Source organism: Gopherus evgoodei, chromosome 1 (assembly GCF_007399415.2).
Source record: "Gopherus evgoodei ecotype Sinaloan lineage chromosome 1, rGopEvg1_v1.p, whole genome shotgun sequence".
Taxonomy (NCBI): Eukaryota; Metazoa; Chordata; order Testudines; family Testudinidae; genus Gopherus; species Gopherus evgoodei.
Genome location: NC_044322.1, coordinates 138,136,162 through 138,158,259, shown reverse-complemented (window position 1 = coordinate 138,158,259; position 22,098 = coordinate 138,136,162). Strand labels below are relative to the sequence as shown.

The 22,098-nt window shown below is 41.4% G+C and overlaps 1 protein-coding gene across 1 annotated transcript in view; it reads right to left on the bottom strand.

The window, feature by feature from the left end:
• Window positions 1–17,858, bottom strand: part of GRPR (gastrin releasing peptide receptor) — a 30,904-nt gene extending 13,046 nt beyond the window's left edge. The window contains exon 1 of the mRNA XM_030552033.1: window positions 17,440–17,858. Within this exon, the coding sequence (XP_030407893.1) occupies window positions 17,440–17,858 (419 nt within the window). The remainder of the gene's footprint in view (window positions 1–17,439) is intronic.
• Window positions 17,859–22,098: the final 4,240 nt, after the last annotated feature.

The following is a 22,098-nucleotide window of genomic DNA, read 5'->3' as shown; positions in this document are numbered from 1 at the left end:
GTTTTTGCTCCCATGGCAACCGAGTTAGATTATTAGGGGATAGCCTAGCCTGCTTCGGCCGGTTAGGTGAGCTCTGTGTGTGTAAATAAATGGTAATTTTGTTAGCTGTCTGCTGTCTGGCCTCAAGTGATTTCTTCCTAAACCGGCTGCCCCCAAGGATATAACAGTAACCCATGTGCCTCCCCTCTGTGCCCTTTGCCAGTTGGCACTAAGGGATTCCTGGGTCACAGTAGTTTCATTAACTTCAAATAGAACTTCAGTGGTAATCCTGACAGTTAGCCATGAGCTTAAGTACCCTGCTGGAGCAGGGCCTAACTGAAGCTCTTAATACAATGTGCTCTCTGCTATCCATGCAGTGAGACTAAGGGCCTGATCCTGTCATCTCTCTCTCTCTCTTTCTCTCTCACACACACACACACAAACACACACTCTCTAAGGGCCTGATCCTGCCATTATATACATACATACACAAGCACACAAACACTTTCAACTCAATGGCAGCTTGAGGTGTGCATTGTATGGCACCATTCAGCTCTCAGTAACAAATCTACTGCTGCTACCATAGTTTGTTCTCAAATTCAATATCCCTAATTATTGTGTGATACTGACATTTTTCAGTTGAAAAACGCCTAAAGAAATTCCCAGAGGATTAAAAAGCAAGAGATGTTTCATGGGCTGCAATAAAGGCTAACATTGAGAAAGGAGAACATGCCTTTTGAAGACTCAATCACATAAAACTGCAAGCTAGTCAAGAACCACTGTCAGTGCCAAGCACTCCAAGTTGTCAATTTGCACAGAAGAAAAAGCCTGGATTGCTGATTCAGTTGTAAATATGAATGAGATTGACCTATGCTACTGTTCAGACTTTGAACTGTTCTGTACCCATTGTACAGATTAGACAGAGAATCAAAGAGAAGCCACTAAGGAGCTCATATGCAGGATGACTGCCTGAGTTCTCTGTGTCTCAGATCCTATTCTCTGCCAGGACAAAGAAATCATAGATGAGGCTTTAAACAAAATCAATTACTCTGCCTTACTGAGTGTGACCGCTAGGTCAGACCGCACTTGTTCCAACACTCCACCAGATTTTGGGTAGACACGTACCCTTATAGATTCCTCGTCTCTTGTCTCCCAATGTCTCCAGAGACCCTTAGTTTTCTCATCAGAGCACTGCTCCGCTGGCCTTTCTCCTTCCACCACAGACAGGGTTTGAAGCCTTGCTCCGATATGGCAGGGCTCTGAGGCTCTGCATGCATCTTGGGAGAGATAGGAGGAGAAAACTCTGCATCACATCTGCTAGAGCATTCCTCTGGGCTGGGTCTGTAGGAAGGTCTTAGAATAAGGCCCAAATATTATCAACTAAAAAGAATCCTATTGCTGCTAGGTTTTGGACCATCTATAAAACAAATCTTAGACCATCCTCTACTATTTATAAATTGGACAGAAAACTCAGGTACATTAGTGGGGAAAAAGTCCGGACTCCTAGGCAAAATGTTCACAACAAAATTCCAGAAAATTTGCCTGGCCTCTGTTTTCATATAAACTCAACATTCAGACTGCACCAGGCTTGCTGTATACTTTATGAACCTTTCAAGCTGAGTTGGAGCCAATTTCATGCTAATGTCAGGTTTTGCATTGAAATCATGAGTCTTTTTATTTTTTAATGTTGACTCACACAGTTTGAGTTTTACTTTGAGATGCTGAGTCCATTTCTTTCTGAAACGTAAAAAAACCCTCAGGTGGTAGGGTATTAATTCAGGGTGAACTGAAGTATTCACAAATATTGAGGTGAATTTTTGAGAAGTGAAACTGCTGAGTTCTGCACAGATCTAGAAAATAAACTCCCATGAAGTATCTAGTGTGTCCTGCTGTAATGAAGCAAAAAAAAAAACTTTTATTACTGTCTTCCCATATTTGAGCTCCCAGTTGAATAGAACAGAAAAACACGAACAATTTTAAAAAATCGACTTTTCCAACGGTCAAAAACGCTCAAGTTCAATGTATTTTTAAAATTTCTCCTGAACTGATTCCTCTGTTCCTTTTGCCAAATATAATATGTGCACTCGAGTCTAAGCTCTGGTATATAAAGGGAAAAATTGAAAATTCTTAAAGATATGTAGCTACAGTTTTCTATTGTCACAGTGCAAGCGTTCCCCAGACAACATGAAAGGTAACATATTGGCATGATTCCAGCGACCTTAATTAATAAATAAAAGGCCTTAAGCCTTGGGGAAAGAAGTTTAATCTTATTACATGTGTGAATTACTATATTAAACAAACATAAGAAGGAGTCCTGTTGACAGTAAAGTATTTCACAGGAGAAATTATAAAAAAATCTGACTGGACATCTGCAGCATAAACTTTGCCATAAACTTTGGGGTTTTTGTTTTGTTTTCTTTTTTCAGGAATGAATGGTATGAATATTTATACATCTGTAGATAAGTAAATCAGCAAATCTATTAAATAGATATATTTCCACACAAGGTTACTGGACTGTGCAACTCACCAAGACAGTCCTGACAGCTGCCCAACAATTCATAGTGGGCCTGTTTGTCCAGGGGCTTTGCTTCAGATTGTGGTTATGATGTTTGATTCCAGGGTGGACTTTTGTTGCCGAAATCTGTATTGAAGCTTGTTGGTTTAATAAATTGTACATCTACATTGGGAAACGTGGATACATAAGCAGCTAGTGTTTGGAATGTCAATCACTTCCTCTTCCTTTTCCAGTGACTTGACATTTCAGTGGCAGAGTTAGCATAGTAGGTCCTTCTTGAGACTTTAATTCAAATCTTACTCCTCACTTGTGCATATTACCAAATCACCATACAATCTGGATGAATTGCAATTTCAGTTCAGGAATGGCTCAGGACTGATACAGCAAAGGGGATTAGAGAAGAATTACATTTCATTGGTATTTCGGGAAGGAGAGCTTAATAGTGACTGTTTAACAGTGACTGCACTATTCCTGGCTAACATCATTGCTATATATCCTTTCTGTCATGAGCAATGAAATCTATCCTAAATTAATTTTAAAAATAGAAAACAAAACTATTGAAGAGGTGACGTAGTTTATTGCACTGAAATAATGGCAGCTCTAGGGACAGTCTATTCCTTAGCAAATGCTTCAATAGTTCTCTACTAGGGGCACCATTTCAGATTTTGGTTGTGGGGGGGCAACTCTAACTGTGATTCCAGTGGCTACTTTCTAATAACGTAAAAATTAGCTGACAGGAGCACAACATCTAATTCCTAAATAAAGAAAGAAAATTTAATAAATATTAGACCCACTCAGCTCTAATACATGTTCTAACATTATGTTTCAAGTCACTTAAGGGACACTGGTTAGGTTTAAAATGTTAATGTATATTCTTACTTTGTTACTAACTTGAATGCAACATTTGAAACAATTGTAGAAAAATCTCCATTATTTTCTATCACTTTTTTGCAGTTCACCAAGCTTGGAATAGGTCATTTAACTTTTGGAAACATCCTACTAGGGCAAAGCCCCGTGAGTTTATATTGCAACTGCCTGGGAATCTGTGGGTTTTACCCCACTGCAAATAATAGACAAGAAACTGACTTTAAATAGGAGTGAAATTGACATTTTCAAGTCACTTTCACAGTTTTGCCAGTGCCAAATGTTCAAAAATCATTTATCAGGCTCACCCAAAATCAAGAGATTGGCTTTAAAAACATGAGATTATGTAAAAATAATCAATGTGGTGTTCTTTTTATTTCCCTTCTACTTTTTGAGCTTTTAGGATGCACTAGGGTAACATTTTGAAGCTTTTTCTACAGCCACGAGGGCTAGAAACTTCATTTTTCTTCAAAAATGGAGGCTGAAATCATCACATCTCCACTTGACTCCAGGAGCTGGGGCTTTAAGGAAAATAATTATTATTATGAGACTCATAAAAAAATCATGAGAGTTGGCAATATTGCTTTCACTTCTGTTTAAAGGCTAGTTACTTTCCAGAAGGCTCTTAAACACAGCACTACAGTGATTGAGATGCAGTTCTCACAGGAGAATATTTAAAACCAAACATCAAGAACATTCCACATTTTAAAGTTGAGAAAAACATTAAGACTTCTGAGGTATATCAGGGCCATTGCAGGCAGGAAGGGAAAATAAACAGGCACAGGATCTCTGGGCAGCAATTCCTCTTGAAAGAAAGTTGGAGGGTCCAATCTTTCTAGTCCTTAATCAAGTAAACTTCTCTTGCCATCAGTGCCTCCACTCAGAGATATTAACATGTGCTCAATAACTATACATTTCAGACTTAAATATCTGAGCCATCTTATCCAGAGTTATGTATCTTATATGCATTGGCTCAGGGACTACATTTTCTGGCATATGCTGAACAGTGCTGAGCACACAGGTGGTGCCCAACAAATAATTCAAATCATGACATAATCTTCGACTTTATGGGCTCTGTGATGCAATTTCTGTTCTTTGTTCTGGAATTGACCTGGATGCAGCTGAAACCCTAGAATTTGAGGCGTAAACAATCTGGAAACTCATATGACGCTTTCTCATTCCGTCCTTTTCTCAAACTCAGAACAAAAAATGACAAAATAAAATGGTATTCAGTTAAAATGTAAAATTGCACAGCAGGCATTGCTCTACAACCCATCCTGGGGCAGGACCCACCACCCCTTGGAGGTTGTGATCTGACTTCTGTTCTCTTTCTTTTTTTCATCTTTCCTACCTCTGTGCTGCTTTTCATGGTGTCACCATGACATCCTTCCAAATCGTCTTGGGACTGATTGCTGGGGTCTCAGAGAACTGGCCTTCTTGGTTTTGCTCTCATCTATCAGTCTCTTTTTTTACAGCCTACAGCAGAAAGATAGGTCTGGTCCAGGGATAGGGAGTACATAGGTGCCAACTCCATGGGTACTCTGGGGTTGGAGCACCTACGGGAAAAAAATAGTGGGTGGCTCAGCACCCACCAGTCAGTGCCAATCAGCTGTTCAGTGACAGGTGAGAGGTGCTGGGGGGGAGGGGGCAGAGCAGAGATTGGAAGAGATAAAGTGAGGGTGGGGCCTTGGGGGAAGGCTGGAGTGAGGGTGGAGCACCATCCTCTCACCCCGGAAAGAAAGAAAGTCAGCACCTGTGGGGAGTTAGCCTTGAGAGACCTGGGTTGGGTTCTACTTCCCCAGGGACTTCCTGTGTGACCTCAGGCTGGTGCTTTAGGAACAAAGTTTCAAAGGTTTTTAGGCACCCAAAAATGCAGCTAAACATCTCGTGGGGTTTACAAAGCACCTAACCTTCTAGGTGCTTTTGAAAATCCCGTTAGGTGCCTAAATACTTTTGAAAATCTGGGCCTTAGTCTCTCAGTGCCTCAATGGCCCATTTGAACAATAGGGATAACAGCACTGCTCTACCTCAGAGGGGCTTTGAGGAGAAATAGGTTAGACATTGTGAGGCATTCAGACTCTATGGTGATGGGACCACATATGTACCACAGGTACAGTGGGAACTTCTCTATACACTGCTAAACTTCCCTGAGTTTTGGCCCCTTCTTTTCACCTGCACCCCTCAAATCTCCCCCTTTTCTGAATGCAACCTTGTGTAGAGGGCTTGGCTTCATTTCTTCGGAGTCCCCTGCATTCTCTCTTCAAAATCTCCCATCCGCTGCAGAGGGATTCCTGTTTTACAGGCTCATTTAAGGACTTCCAGATCCTTAATTTAATGACCAGCCCTTTCTTATCTTAATAACCCTGCTTCTGTTTGCAAACAAAACACTGACTCCCTGCCCCAGGGACACAAGCTGGGAGCAGCACCTCTCCTTTGCAAACTCACATTCCACATTCATGTAGTGCTGTTGTTTAGAATTCAGCCTGAGAGCACACCTCCTGTACGAAACTCAGGTGAGGGGGGCAGAAGCCCCTCTCTGTCCGCCTACATGGTACCCCTGTTCTCTACTTGTGATTATCAATCAAAAATCCTTGCGTGAAACCCTGGTCCCACTGAAGTACATGGTAAACTCTATTGACTGCAAAGAAGCCGGGTTTCATGGTTTGTCTTTTAACAGCTGTTTTGTTGTCTTTATGAAATGAGATTTGTGATATCAGTCTCAGGTCCTAGTGAGTGGTGTATCCATATATTTAAAAACATCATACAGTTTGGAGTTTTAGCAATTATGGCAGTCTTAGCACAGGAGTCTAGAACTGAATGAGCATGGAGACAAAATGGCCTTCCGCTCTTGGAAGTGATCTGCTCTAGAACGGTTTTTTAGGCATTGGTGGTCTAGTGGAGAAGCTTACATTACCTCTGTTCTTGCTTTTCCTAATTTATGGAGGCCTGTACTCTGTTTTAGTCTGACCATATGGTATCTTTCACAAGCACCACAGTCACTCAAATGAAGATTAACAATCCATTCCACTCCATGAAACCCCAGATTCTGTATTCTTCATGGCTAAAAATGGATACGAGAGTATATAAAAATAACTGTAAAATGAAAAAAAAAATAGAAGAAGAAGAGAAAAGAGCTTTTTGTTCAGCTAACAAACTAATTAATCCTGAAGAATCTTTATTAGTAGTGATAATAAATGAGAAAGAAAATACAGATTAATTTAAAATCCCAGACTGAGTTTGCAAGGATCACATTTAGAAAGAGCCAGTCATTTTACTTGTAAAATAAGCACATCTGATATGGAATCAGTGAAAAGCAGACCAATGGAACCCCCATAATACCATTTTAAAAGTCACTTTTCAGTGAGAAAACACAATTTAAAACAATCGTGCCCATCCATTGTTCAGGATGTGTCAATATGTTTGATGAAAGTCCATTTTTTATGATTGCATGCTTATGATTTTCTGCTAAACTCTGTTCTATTTCAGGTAAGTTCTTATGCCTCCCTCATCACAGTAGTATCATCCACAAGTCTCACTTTCAGGTTCCTAAATTCAAGTTTTACGGTTCCACTGTGAGCTACAAAACTCCCACTGAACTGTGTAGGCGCCTACACACACTCAGCACTTAAGTTTTCACATGTAAAAGCTCCCTCAGCACCAATCTTTCTGCTTCTGGGCATGTGCACTGGTGCCTCACACTAGACGTCTGGATGCCTACCTCCTGCCTAAGCCCCAGAGTTATGTTATCCATGAACTGGGGGATGATAGGTGCTCATCTACGTAACTCCTGTGCTTTAGGTGTGGTCAGAGGCTGCCTGCTGGATTGGGTCTCATTCAAAATATGTCTGGAAAAGGCAGAATCCCATTCACAATCTAGCTGGAAGAGGTGGTAGCCATTTTGTAACTTTTAGCCCAGTGATTAGAGCCATCTCTGGGAATGCATGAGATCCAGATTCAGTTCCCCCCATCTCTGGAAGTGGAGAAAGAAAGGATTGGAACAAGGGGGTCTTCCACCTCTGAGGGGAGTGCTCTGACCACTGAACTATAAGATATTCCGATGTGGGAGCTCCCTCAGTCTCTTCTTTTGAAGCTGTTCTGCTGGATAAATAATGAAAGAGTGATTGGCACAGAAGGACTGGATCCTACGTGGGTGCTCTAGCCACAAGGCTATGGAATCACTCACTCTCTCGCTCCCACTCTTTTTGGCCCATAGACTATTGTAAGTATTTATCCACAGTGGAACAGTTGTCTTGTGTAGTGCGAAGCAGCCAACTAAGTCATTCCTACAAGAAACTACTTAGGTGCTGAAACTGTCAGACTCCAGGAGAAGGGTTCTGGTTTATGGACACTAAGCAGAAATCGACACCATCCCTGCAGCCTGGACGTAGGCACCTCACTCCGAGAGAGGCGCGGGCTTAGGACATACCCTTTCTCTTGGCATCTCTCATTGGCCTAGCTTACGCAGCTGCTTGCTTTGTATGCTGGCTTTTGTGGATCACATTCTACGGTGCCTCTCTCTCTCCATTTGTTGTATAGGGAACCTAGTTCAGACTTGTGGATCATAGTGTTGTCCCTGTGATTTTCTAGGTGCTGTGCTGCTGAACGTTGCAATGCCTCCATCCCTTTGTGGATCCAGGCATAAGCACTTTCCAGTAGTAATTGATGGCCATAACTAATAGCTGTCACAAACATTTGTTCCCTTTACAGAAAACTCACCCTCCCAATTCACTTACATCCTATTTCCTGTTTTTATCCCTTGCTGTGTTCCATCTGCTATATAGATTGTCAGATCCCTGGGACAGAAACAGAGCTCTTTTTTGTTAATTGTCTGGACAGTGCCTAGCAGCAATGGAGCAAGGGTTCCTGACTCTGTTACAGTAATGCCCTAACAACATCAAATACAAAATAATAACCCAGCTATAGCCCACTGTTGCTTAAATATTGACATACCCTGGCCCATTAGCACTAAATCTGCCCTCAGATTTTCATCCATAAGTCCCATGACTGAAAGGGACTGTATGTGCTTCTGATAATGGATTCGGTCCACCATGTTTAAGCCATCTGGTGTAACTGGAAGTGTAATCAAAATATTAAGAAAGCTCATGCTGCTTGCACTGTTTTTCTTGGTGCAGATGGACAAAGGAGCTGAGCTAATGCAAACTAACCGCGGGCTGTTATAAGGGATTGTATTGTGTTGACACAGTGGAAAGCAACACAGGATGTAAGATTTGTACATCAAGCAAAGAGATATGCATATCTACATGTATACCGGCATGCAGCACAATAAGAACTATTCAAAGTAATCACGAGGAAACGATTCATTAAGGCCTATGCAACTCCCACTGTAGTCATGGAGACTTCTATTGAATTAAATGGGAGTTGGGTCAAACCCAAGCCATTCAGTCCATTCAGATTTTCTTATCTGAACTGGAAGTGTTAAAATTCAGGTTCAGAGCTCTCGTATCTGAACCAGAAAGTAATTGTAAGGGAACCATTCAGCAAATTTCATAGGCTTGAACAGGCAATCTTTTGTTTTTCCAGAAAATGTTTACACAGCCCTCACTCTAAAGCTTCCCGTTACTACACAGAAATTATAGCACAACAAGCAGATTATCTGAAACAGTGCTTTAGTGCCTTGGAAGCAATACATAACTCATGAAGTGTTATTGCTAGATTGCCTGGAATACATTCATAACTCAGATGCACATCCAAGTTTTACAACCCATGCTAAATATGATTTCAAGCTTTTGTCAGCCACAAAAGATCAAACCTTTAAAACAGTAGCATGAAATCCAATCTGGGTAGAAAAGCAAGCCACATTGTGGTTTTATTTCACCGTGGCTTGTTTTATTTAATCCCACTGTAGACACTATAGTCCGCTAGTAATAAAATTGGACAGCTGAATAGATCTACAGGCATTATCTTTTCTCTGGGATTATACATATAGTTACTAAGTGTGCTGTATGTCTACAGGGAACAGGAGAGGTTAATTCAACAGGTAAGGAGACTGGCCTCTCTAATTTTGAGTCCTTGGAAATATCTTTCCAAAGGGTTTGGATTTCTTTTCCTTTCATGGCTTTCTTAGGATCAATACACTGCAATAACAGTACATAGGAGAAGCGCACATTATTTGTATAGTCACACTTACTGTAAGGGACAGAACATAGTCTAAGCACAGGATAGACAGTCAGTTGTATCTGAGTTTTAATTCCATTTCTGCAGCTGTCCAAGACAAACACACGTCCAAATGTTAGGACCAACGTTTTCAAAAGTGGCCTCAATTTTTGAGTACCCAACTTTAGACACCTCAAGCATGATTTTCTAAGCCTTGAACGTACTACAGCTACCACTTTCTTCAACTGTAAACAACCAAGGTCTAGATCCACAAGGGACTTAGGTGCCTAACTACCACTTTAGGCACCTAAGTCCAAAATTTCGATCCTCAAAATTTCCCACTCAGCTGCTGCCTAACCCAGTAGGCAATTGAACTCCATCGCTGCCTGAGTTTCCACCAGAGAAGGTCCCCTAGGTACTTACATGTCTGCTAGTGTCACAGCTACATGCCCAAGTCCCAGCAGGCTCCTAAAACTAGGCATTTCCCCACCTATCTTGCCGCAGAGCCCAATTGAGAGGACTGTCAGGGGCCACCATACAGCATGCCTACCAGATCAGAACACGCCACCACAAAATACACACGTTGGTCAGCTCTCTGCTCTGAATCAGGCAGAGTAGGGGACTTCAAGCCAGTCTCTACAGCCTGGAAGCGAGTCCAACACACTAGGCTATTGTGGGGGGATCCTACCTCCTCATTTTTTGTGAAAAAGGGCTGGTATGGCTTAGGCACCTAGATCAGGAGGGGGCTCACAGCTGCAATCCCAAGCAAGAAAGCTGCCCAAGTCTTTTGAGGGGTGGGACTTAGGCCGACTCCCTCACCTTCCATTGGTTAGCTTCTAGACGCTCCCCACTTTAGCACGCTGGATTTTGTGAATTTGGAGTCTTAAGTGCCCAACTCTCCCCTGCATTGTATACAGAACCTGGGCACCTAACTCAGGGCTGTGGATTCCCACTAGGTGTCAGGGCACCTAAGTTAGACATTGCAGTAGTGATCATGAGTCCCATTTGTAGATTCTAGCTCCTCACTGTATGCTGATAACTCCTGCACATAAGTTTATCAAATGCTGCTGTATTCTATAACTATGCAGCTTTCTGAAAGAGCTTGAGTGGCACACAACCTGCAGTCTGCCAGTATTAACACCTTGATAATCTAGAACAGAATTTTTCAACCTGTGGTCTGTGGATCCCCTGGGGGACCGAAGACTATGTCTAAGATTCCCAAAGGAGTCCGCACCTACAATAAATACGCTATTTGCAAACTCACTACAACTATATTTCTTCCTCCTGTGTTTTGTGAAAACAAGATTACATTGGGAAGATGAAAGGCTTGTAAATCACTTCATGAAACCTTGATATTTGTTTTAACAATCTCTGTGAAAAATTGAGAGTGTGTGTTCAGTGCATGGCAGCCCAGCTCATTTAAATAAAAAAACATTAAAATGGCCTGTCAGCCTCTCATGCTCTGAGGGAAAGCTCAGTTACAAACCAACAGAGAAATCTCCAGTGACAGGGATAATTAATGAATTGGCTTTTTTCTTAGTTCGCAAAAACATCATCTACACAGCCAGTTTCGGCTTTTCTGGGATGGGTTAGTTAGTGTTAGATGTGTGCGCCTCTCGCCACATAGCGTGTCCAGCATACACCCAAGCAGATGAAGTCAGTTCTTGTGTGGGATTTAATAAACATTACCACAAAACTCCTGTCCTTTGTCAGGATAGGGACAATAACCAGGTGAACAGTCTTCCTCTAGCAGGGTTACCCACAAAATTTAGAAAATATACACATCTCTTTCTCCAAGGATTCACCAAGCTTCTCTCCCACCACACACGCCACTACTTATTTTCCTGTTCTTTTCATACCCCGCAATGGTGCCTGATAGGCATGGAGCACAGCTTCAAATACCCCACACTCTTTAGCACTTTCCTATCTGCCTCTCTACACCGCTGAAGAGCTCACAGGAAGCCAGCAGCCACCCAGGTGGATCCAAGCCAAACGGCGCAGATACAACCTTCCTTGCTCATACCCAACACAGTCTGAAGCAGATGTGTGCACAAGTAGCCAACCTGAAAACCCATTCTATTATGTTACCTCTTCCTTGTGCCCCCTCCCTCACTTGTCGTCTCATTCAAAGTTGTGTCTGTTCTTTAAACCGTCTATGCACTAAGAATTATTATTGTTTTGTACAGACCTAGCACAATGAGGATGTGACCCTAATTGGGGCCTCTGGCTTTACTGGAACCTAAAGAGTAAAAGAAACAGTAAAGAGTCAGTAGCATACCCTCTCATCAGTTAAAACAGTTTTCCACTTCCTTAATTAACTGATTCCTGTCTACTATGATCACTCTATTATTCACAGGTTGGGCTTAAGGATTAGCGGATAGTTTGTGAGATGATTCTTAGGCGTGGTTCTCGACCGGAGCTCCACAGCCCACTGGAGACCTGCGGAGCTCTTCAGGGGTCCACCAAGCAGGACCGCTTAGAGTCCTGAGCCCTGCAGTTGAAGCTTAGAATCCTGAGCCCCAGCACCCTGCGGTGGTGAAAGATCCGAGCCCCCACCTGCGGAGCTAAAACCCAGAGTTCTAAGCCCCAGCACCTTGGGTCTGAAGCCTGCACCCCTGGCACACTGAGCCCTGATGGAAGTTGCCCACAGGGCAGAATCCCTGAGCCTGGAGACCCAAGCCCTGGTAGAAGCTTCCCACAGGACAGATACCCAGACTCCCCAACCTCATGGGGATAAAGCCCCAACCCCCTGCTTTGCAGGCCTAAAACCCCAAGCCCCCCCAGCCTGGGAGCATAAGCCCCACTTCCCTCAGCTGAAGCCCATAGCCCTCCGCCAACGGGGTCAAGGAGTTTTTTATAGTATGTTGGCGGGCATCCAAAGAAAAGGTTCGAGACCCCCTGTTTTAGGTACACCCCCTTTTAACCAATCAATGGTTTTCTGCCCAATCCTAGTCTCCTGCTGTAGGAGAAATAGAGCTCAGAAGTTTGTCCTGGTGTTTGTGCATAGCTGCTAACAATAACAGAAGTTTTGCGAGTGACAGTTCAATTGTCTAAATAAGTTGTAGGTCCCTGCAGGGCAAATCATTGGCGGGATTTGTGTGTATGTTAGTGAACACTCTGTGTGGTGGGATGGTGGTCATATCCCTATTGTACAGATGGGAAAACTACAACAGAAAGATTAAGTGACTTAATTATGTCAACAGAGGAAGTCCACATCAGGTCTACGATTAGAAAGCAGGAATTCATTGCTCCTAGTCCTGTGCTTATTCCTCTAGAACATTCTGTTTCTAAGGGTATGTCTACACTACCCACTGGATCGGCAGGCAGTGATTGATCCAGCGGGGTTTGATTTTTCGCATCTAGTCTATAAGCGATAAATTGACCCCCGAGCACTCTCCCGTCAGCTCCTGTACTCCACCGCCGTGAGAGGCGCAGGTGGAGTCGACAGGGGAGCTGCGGCAGTCAACCCATCACGGTGAAGACACCGTGGCGAGTAGGTCTAAGTACGTTGACTTCAGCGACGTTATTCATGTCTCTAAAGTTGCGTAACTTAGATTGATTCCCCCTGCCCCCCATCTAGTCCGGGCCTTATACAACTGAACTGCATCTCTTTGTGGCCTGAGATCACAACTAGTGGCTCAACAGAGAAGTTCTGTTTATTCTTTCTAGGGAACGCTAAACAAACTGCTTAAAGATCACAAACTTCATACCATTGTCCCAGTGAACTCATTCTTTCTTATGATAGACTCAAAGGAAAGAATGAGCATAAAGGAAATACAAATGTCTCCAAACCAGTCAAAATGACCTTTCAGGGGAAGATCACTTCATTGAAAGCTCATCATGAGTGGCATTTTTTTTGAGTGGGTTGTTTCTTAAAGATTCCAAATCTGACTGGAGACCGGTGGAACAGATTTTTCAACAGAGTGGAAAGACATGAGAGTGGTCTCATGATGTGATGAAAACATGGATTAATTGATGTTAAAATTAACTTCAGAAAACCAGAGCAGTATGAACATTTGCCCATAAAATATAAACTTTAATTTTTCATTAATGAAAAAAAGTTAGGAAAAGTCACATTTCATTGCTGCAGTTTCCATCATTCCTACTGTCATTAAATAGCCACTTTGCACTTAGCAAAAAAATCAGTGTGTGTGTGTGTGTGTATGTGTGTAGGGCTGTCAAGGTTAAAGCGTTATTTATTGCCATGTGCTGCAGTAAGCTTGTCGTAGACTCTGCTAATTGGGATGCTCTCTTCCTCTGAGCACAGGGTATGTTACATTGACTTGAATCAACTCATTGAATTATTTTATCTTGAACTTAAAAATTGCATTCCTTCTACATTGTACTTTCATTAAACTTTTCCTGGTTGATAAGTTCAGTGCATTTGGCAATTAAAAGAAAATCAGTAAAGTAAATAAATATATAAAGTTCCCTGTGGCACTCAGTCTGATTATGTTTTTTGTAGCTCTTCTGGTTTCTCTACTAGAAGCAACTTTAAATAGTGTGGTGGCTCAGTGGTTAAAGTGTCATTATGGTCAAACATCTGGGTTTTCCTATTTATTCCTTCTCCCTGATTTCCATACCAAATTAGCTCAATGTAAATACCAGAGCAAGATTGCAAGGGAGTAGTTCCCCAAAAAAATCTGCAAAGTCACTTCACCCTCCTCTCTCCAATCTCCTTAAAACTCACCTCTGCCATGATGCCTACACAACAGGGTACTGTGACTACTGCTTATTATACTATCATACTCATCTCACTGCTACCTTGTGAATCCTGCCCCCAATCTGCTTGTTGATTCTACCTATTGTTTCTCACCTTGTGCTTAAATTGTAAGATACAACTATAAGCTATTTGGGCATGGGACTCTATTTTTACTATATGCTCTTACAGCAGCTAATACAATGGAGCTCTGATCCCTAATTGGGGCCTCTAGGTACCACTTCAATAAACAATAATAATAGTATTTTTTTCCATCAACACACTGCAACTTTGCTAACGGTGCCTGAGGCACACTAGAATTGAGTTTACTCTTATGTAGAAGATGAATGGGAAAAAATGTTTGTGATGCTATGACAAGCCCCCTCCACTGGAGACATAAAAATGGGCTGTGCAGATATTCATGCTCTCCTGGGCTCCATGGCTTTGGTATAATAGGGCAGTAGGGTTCAGATTCTCCTGAGCAAACCCTTACTGACCATCAAATGCACTTCTGGGGCCCCCAGATGTGGTTCCGCTTAGTGTGGATGGAATGCCCTGCTGGGATCCTTGGGCTATGCTCCTCCTTGGTGGGACTCAGATGCCCAGCTGAATTCTGTGGACTAAGCTTACTTTTAGGGGGGCTTGGATGCCACTCAAAGTAGATTAAGGAGCTCCTCAGAAATATGACCCTCCTTGTCCTTCCTCACATACTTTGATCAACACTGAAATAGTGAACAATGAAATTGTAACCACTGGCTTTAAGTGTCAACACTTTACCGAGAAGAATGACAAAGTTCATACACAATAAAGCTACCATCTCAGACTGGCTCTGATTCAGGTGCAGATCACTGCATTGGTTTACTGCATTCACACTTGCACGGCTTTCTTTGTACCCACGAGGGTTAAAGTCTAGAGAGATTTTTTTTAATGATTCTGCACATTTTAATTGGATTCTGGAACGTAAGCTGACAGTCTCCAGAAAATAAACATTATATTACCAAGCATCTGGAAGCTGGCCAATGTGACCTCTTGTTCTTTTGCAACTTTATGATCCCAGCAGCACTGACAATAACCAAAATAAAAATCTTAGGAAACTAAACAGAAAAGGCCCCTAAAGGAACAGTTCCATTGTGATGCACAGGATTTAAGTTTCTTCACTCTAATTAAGGTTAATAGCTGTTTCATGGATACAGCCTCTTACAGTGAGTTCAAAATCTACCTCAGAGAGTGGGCAGATTGTGCCAGAAAGAAGAATACCTTAGTTCCTGAAGTCATTTTCCCAAAACAACATTTCAGTGTGGTGCATTTTTCAACTATTAGCACAGCATGACGGGCAAATGTTTTTGGGTTCAAATGGGGCTGAAATTAAGAGTTTCAGTCTCTGGAAAACAGCTTGCTACAGCTGCAGTTTTCTGTTTCAGCTCCCTTGTTCCAGGAGTAGCTTGTGTTCACAGATTGTTCAGTAAAAGCATCTGCACTGTTTGCTTTTACTGGCATGTGATCAGGTAGCAACAAATCTTTCCCTTGGTGTAATTTGTCCTTTACAGTGAACTCTTCTTTTCCCGACATGTTTTGAGTGATTTATATTAAGCCCATCGAAAGGATACTGATTTTCAATGGTTTCTAAAGAAAGAAATACCATCATTACAGATCCCTCCTTTTCAGTAACCTCTCAAATGAGCTGTGGTAGGAGGAGATCCCACTTGCCTGTCACACACAGAAATGAAGAGCACAGGTGGATAAGATCCTGTTCTGGTGCATTTGTATAGCTTTGCTTGTTTTCTAGCCTCTCTTACAGCAAATGGACTGAAAAGTATTGGCTTCATTAAGGTAAATGCTGTATCTAGGACTGACACTGATAATGATGTCTTTATGTGTGCACTAATATACAGTCATTGAATCACTGTGACTACAAAACTGTATTCCATTCCCACTGACATTCAATCACTCTCCTGAAGTGTCATGGGCTGGTCTTTATTTCTTTGTTTTAAAGCCACAGAGCACATCTAGGAGTCAGTGAAAATATTTGAAGTGATTTTTGAAGGAAAACCCAACCAGACTGACACATTGTTAATTGTATCTATGCAGAGCAGCTTATATTTGATTTCCTTATGAACAGGCAAATACTATCCAAATAATGGCTTTCGGTGCAGAACAAAACTGACACCATTTTTCTTACTGGAAGAGTTGCTACCTTTGTGAGGTTTCAGAACTTAAAGCAGGTGTAGCACTATTCATTAATCTGTTACTTCAGTTCTGCAGCACAGAGTGCAAATAAGACGTTTTGGGCTATTTGACATAGGCATGCATTTATGTAAGAGCTGTACTGCAAGTGAATTCTTGTAATATAGCAGAAAAGTAGGCTGTATCCTTAGACATAATATTACAATTTAAATGTCTGTTGACTTTTGAAGACTAAAGTTGATAAAATTGATTCAAAAAGCCTTACATGAATCTAAAACAGCTTGATTCCTACACCCTCAGCATTTGACTTCTGAAAACTGCTGAGGGTGTAGGAATCAAGCTGTTTTAGATTCATGTAAGGCTTTTTGATATATAATATATATATTAGAATGTTACAGCTAAATTGAACACTAATTGGAGAAACATGTTTGCCAGAAATTATAGCACAGATCAGTTTTGGTTAGATAATGGCAAATCAGTGAACCAGGGCAAATCTTTTGAGGGCAGGATCTCTGAAAATCAGGCCACTTAGCTGTCCGATGTGGATTTAGGTCCCTAACATCAGGCACCTAATTTTGGATATTTTGAACATACATGATAAACTGTTGCCTCAGATGAAATCAGCTATGTGAAAGCTGTGCTATCAGAGAGAAGTGATTTCACCTATAGTAAATTGCTACTTCAGTGTCATCACACTTCTTGAAATATGACCTGGTGAAGACCTGTGACTAAATCATCTTATTTAAAAAACTTGTAATATTGCCTTAGGACAAATTATCCTTCACTAATGGATACTTTTCTCACCAGGCTTTAACTTTATCTTCATCTTCTATCATTTTTCTTTGCCTTAAATTAAACTGACATTGTTAACTAATCTGTTCAAAGACTCAGTGTAGCCTCAGAAAACCTCCCCACTAACATTTGTGTTTGGAGGCATGAACACCAGAAATAAACTGAAATTGCATTCATCTATTAAATTAAATTGGCAACAATATATATTTTACCTATCTGCATTTGTACCTTATATGGCCTGTGGGTCCATAAAAGTCTAGATCACATTTCGGGCTTTCAGTAGGAGGCTCACCTGTCTGCTGAGAGAGCTGTAAGTGTGAAGACTGATACCCCCACTGAAGTGAGTTGTATAAAGGGGATAAGTTTACATCCAACTCGACCAAAGAGCCATTCGTCAGCTAGGTACCTGCTGGCATCCACAGGGACACAGGTCACTAAGAGGAGTAGATCTCCTAAAGCCAGACTGGAGATGAACAAATTAGGAACATTTCTCATGGACTTCACAGTACAAAAGATCTTAATCAAAGTGATATTGCCAATAAGTCCTATCAAAATGATGATTCCATAAATAGTTGGAATGGCATACAGGAAACCTGGGTAGAACCAATCATCACTCGGGATGGAAAGATTTGCACTGTGATTGATGGAGATGTTGCAAAGAATAAAGTTATCCACTTTCAAGTCTAGAAGAAAATGCTCTTCAGAAGCCATTGTCTGAATTCGGTTCTACTGGAAGATAATTTTCTTGTTCAAAAATCCTCACATGAAGCTTCTTGAGTTGAATTTTCTTGCTGTATGCGTCTTTTAAATAGACAGAAGAGACTGAAAGTCATATTCACTGTGTGATTTTTTTAAAAAGTCACTGAACAGAACTATTTCCATAATCTGGAATCAGTTTGATTCTGGAACTTTTCTCCCTCTCATTCATTTGGCTTGCGAATAAGTGTTACTCAGTTCTAAAAGGCCATTTACCAAATTAAGAGACAAATAGACATATGGAATTTTCAGAATCCAGGCTAGTTAAATTCTCAGCATCAGCACGCTGCTCCTGAGCAGAGTTCAGTCTGAATTACATTTTGCAAAACTTTTGATTGTAGCTGTCAAACTGCATTTCCCACTCTCTTCCAGTTCTCAGAACCTGCAGCTGTAGGCTGGGTTTAAACGTGAGGGAAGGGAACAGCTCTTTTAAAGACTCTGATCCTATAGGCAGGAACCTCTGGACGTCAACGCTCTCCCTTGCTTTGCAGGAGGATAGCAAGCTTGCTTAAATGATTACAGTAATAGCATGGAAGCTGCAGGCTTCTGCTGGAGAATGCCAGCCACCTGCTGGACAATTTAATCACTGCCTGATCACAAAAGAAGCCACTGTTAACTCTTTAAACCAATAAAACTGTTTTATTGTTTCTTGCTTGGTTTTTTCAGTATTATAAGTGAAAAGAGCTTCATTGTCTCATTTAATTCACTCTTGGATGTGGTTTAGGGAATGCCTTAAAAAAACACTCTTTTATTAGCCTGCAAATACTATGGTTTGCCCGGCAATTATACCTTTGCAACTGAGAGTGTTGGCATTTTAACATTCAATCTGCTTCAATAAAATAAAATAAAATCATCCCCCGGGACAACTCCACTGAACTTGACCAATTAAGACAAAATCAATATTATAGTTAGCCTCGGTAGACACTTATGAAAACTAAGCAACTGCCATAAACCAAGCAGCTTGAAATCTGCACATTATTGGAAACATCGCTATAATTCAGGAATTCCATGGCAACTGTGGGAAGTGGTAAATTTTACTGTTTAATTCAGGAATTTCTATTTATGAGGTGCCTTTCATGCTAGTGATCCAAACATTTCTGTTCAATGTAATTGTATACACTGAACAATAATACACATTTAGATGAAGCATGTATCTAGGTCACTCCAAGTGACTAATTCCTCGCTGCTTTGTAACAGAATTGCAACTCACAATATGAGGACTCTTTCTTCTGAAGAAATGAGGGTCAATTTAAATCACACTAAAAATTCAATGAAGTTATGTAATTTGAAAGTTACCTTTGCAACTGGTTGTGATCGAAAGCACCCGTATATTTACACCTTACCTGGTTAAATAATAGTTGTACAAAATATGCCTTGGGAGGTATCATCTGAAAACTAATAACTTGCTGGTCAATAATATCATGGTGAAATATATGTAGGAACATTATTTGTAAAGTTATGACTTCTCCTTGCATGCTGTTGTTAGCACATATTTAAATCCACAAAGCCCTGACTAGGAGAAAGGTGTTAAAGAGGCCAATCCTAAACAAAGGAATGTGTTTACCTCAATTTACATATAAGTAGTTAACAAGGCCCTTGAGACAGCAAGAGGGGGGAAATGGCAGGAGACAATGAAATCTGCATTTCAGCATACACATGGGAGAAGAAAGAGTATGGAGCCATCTTCTCTATCAGATTCCATTTTGCCTTCTCTACTGTTTGAATACACTTTGATTTGAGGGGTAATCCTCAGAAGAATCCATGTCCGAGGATGACTGAACTACAAAACTGAGGAGCACAAACATCCCAAGGCATCTCTCTTTCTCTTTCACCTGAGAAGACAAAGGAACCAGCCCTGTTACCCTGGGGGAGATCCTGTCCTGAGACTTTGGTCAGCTATGTTGCTGGGAACCTGTGGTAAAGATTTTTACCTTGAATCAAGTCTAATTTGTTAAGTTTTCACTACTAGAAAGCATTTTATCTTTATTTCTCTAGTGACCATTTCTGACTTTAATATCTTGTACTTGTACTCACTTAAAATCTATCTCTTTGCAGTTAAACTTGTTTTATTTTTAATCTAAACTAATCCAGTGTTGTGATTAAACTGGGCTGTGTGGTAACTCCAGTTAAAGTAGCAAACTGTTGGATATCGACCCTTTACAGGGGCAATGGACCTCTACTATCCAAACTGTCCAGGAGAGGGCTGGACAGTGCAGAACACACATTTTGGGGAAAATCAGAGTTTGGGGTCACTCTGCAGGTAATAACCAAGGTTGCTGGAATGTGGCTGGTGTTTGCTGACCGGCTCCTGGGATCAGAGATGCTGGACCAGGGCTATAGCTATACACAGACATTCAGGATATGACCTGCCTGCTGTCAGGCTGTGTGTGAGTGGCTCAGGTTGGGAGCTACTGCAGCAAATCATTGTGTGGCACTCAAGGTTATGGGGCACATGGTGATACAGTCCCTAACTGATCTGGATTGCACCCTGGTAATTTTGCGAGTTTAAAATAAGCTACCAACTTCCAGAATTATTCACAAGAAGGGATGAGTGAATCAAATAATACATTTCTTAAAAAGCATAAATACTGACTGTTAGACTGAGATGAATATTTCCAAATATCATTGGACAAACTTTAATTTCCAGATACTCATGAGTTCCATGCTACCATGGGGTTAAGGATCAGAGGCAGCATTGTAGCCTATAGGTAACTGGGTTTTGACTCAACCATGTGATCTACGTAAGCACTTGATGCTAGCTTTGCTGCTATCCATTCAGGCCCTGATTCAGCAATTAACTTAAATATATGCTTCACTTCAACCAGGACTACCTACATGATTAAAGTTAAGCACATGAATGACTGCTTTGTCAAAGCGAGGCCCCACTGCTTACTGGAAGAAAGTAGGAAAAGAAATAAATCTCACTGTTCTCATTTGAAACAAAAAGGTATGACAAAAGTTAAAGTTTACTCTTAAGAACATACCATGCATTTGGCTCAGAAAAATGGATACACATACACACACACACAAAATGTCTATCAGCCTCTGTTGTTAGTTACTGTAGCAGCCTTTGTTTCCTTTCAGGGCAATGGGAAGCCAAATCATGGCAGTCCAACAGAAATGGGATTATGTGGCTATGCAGAAGAGAAGAGAAGCTCTAATAGAAGCACCTACCGCATGGGAGAGGGGACATTGCTGGAGAAAAAGAGAATGGACAACAGCCATGCAGCATGTTATGTTTTCAGTGGCTACAAGAGATTGTTAGAAAGTCTTATGTCTTGTTTGTCAAAAGGAAAAGATGAAGATTAGAAATGGAGATCCAGAGAATGGAAAGTTCAAGAGACAAAGCAAGTGAAGGAAAAGCCAAATACTGTGAAGCTTGAAACAATATTTATGTTACAAAAATGTTGAGTTGTTGATGTGACGGGTTGGATCACAGAAACCCCCTTGGGAGCTGCCACCTGATGTGCCCAGACTACTTCCACCCCTTTTCCCTGCCAGCTCAGGACCCCAGCACCCTGTCTTGCTGAGCCAGATACTCCCGTCTGCTCTAACAAAGACCCAGATTCTGAATTACTTGCCCCAAAGCTGCGGGTTCACCTGGAAGCCCCTCCCAGAAGTGTTCTTGTCTTTAACACCCAGATGCCCAACTCCCAATGGGGTCTAAACCCAAATAAATCTGTTTTACCATGTATAAAGCTTATATAGAGTAAATTCATAAATTGTTCGCCCTCTATAACACTGATAGAGAGATATGCACAGTTGTTTGCTACCCCAGGTATTAATACATACTGAGTTAATTCATAAGTAAAAAGTGATTTTATTAAATACAGAAAGTAGGATTTAAATGGTTCCAAGTAGTAACAGACAGAACAAAGTAAGTCTCCAAGAAAAATAAAATAAAACGCACAAATCTATGTCTAATCAAACTGAATATAGATAATCTCACCCTCAGAGATGCTTCAGTAAGTTTTTTCCTCAGAAAAAACTAGACACCTTCCAGGCCTGGGAACAATTCTTTCCCCTGGTACAGCTCTTGTTCCAGTTCCAGGGCCACCCAGAGGATTCAGGGGGCCTGGGGCAAATCAATTTCAGGGGCCCCTTCCATAAAAAAAGTTGCAATACTATAGAATACTATATTCTCGTGGGGGCCCCTGTGGAGCCCAGGGCAAATTGCCCCACTTGCCCCTCACCC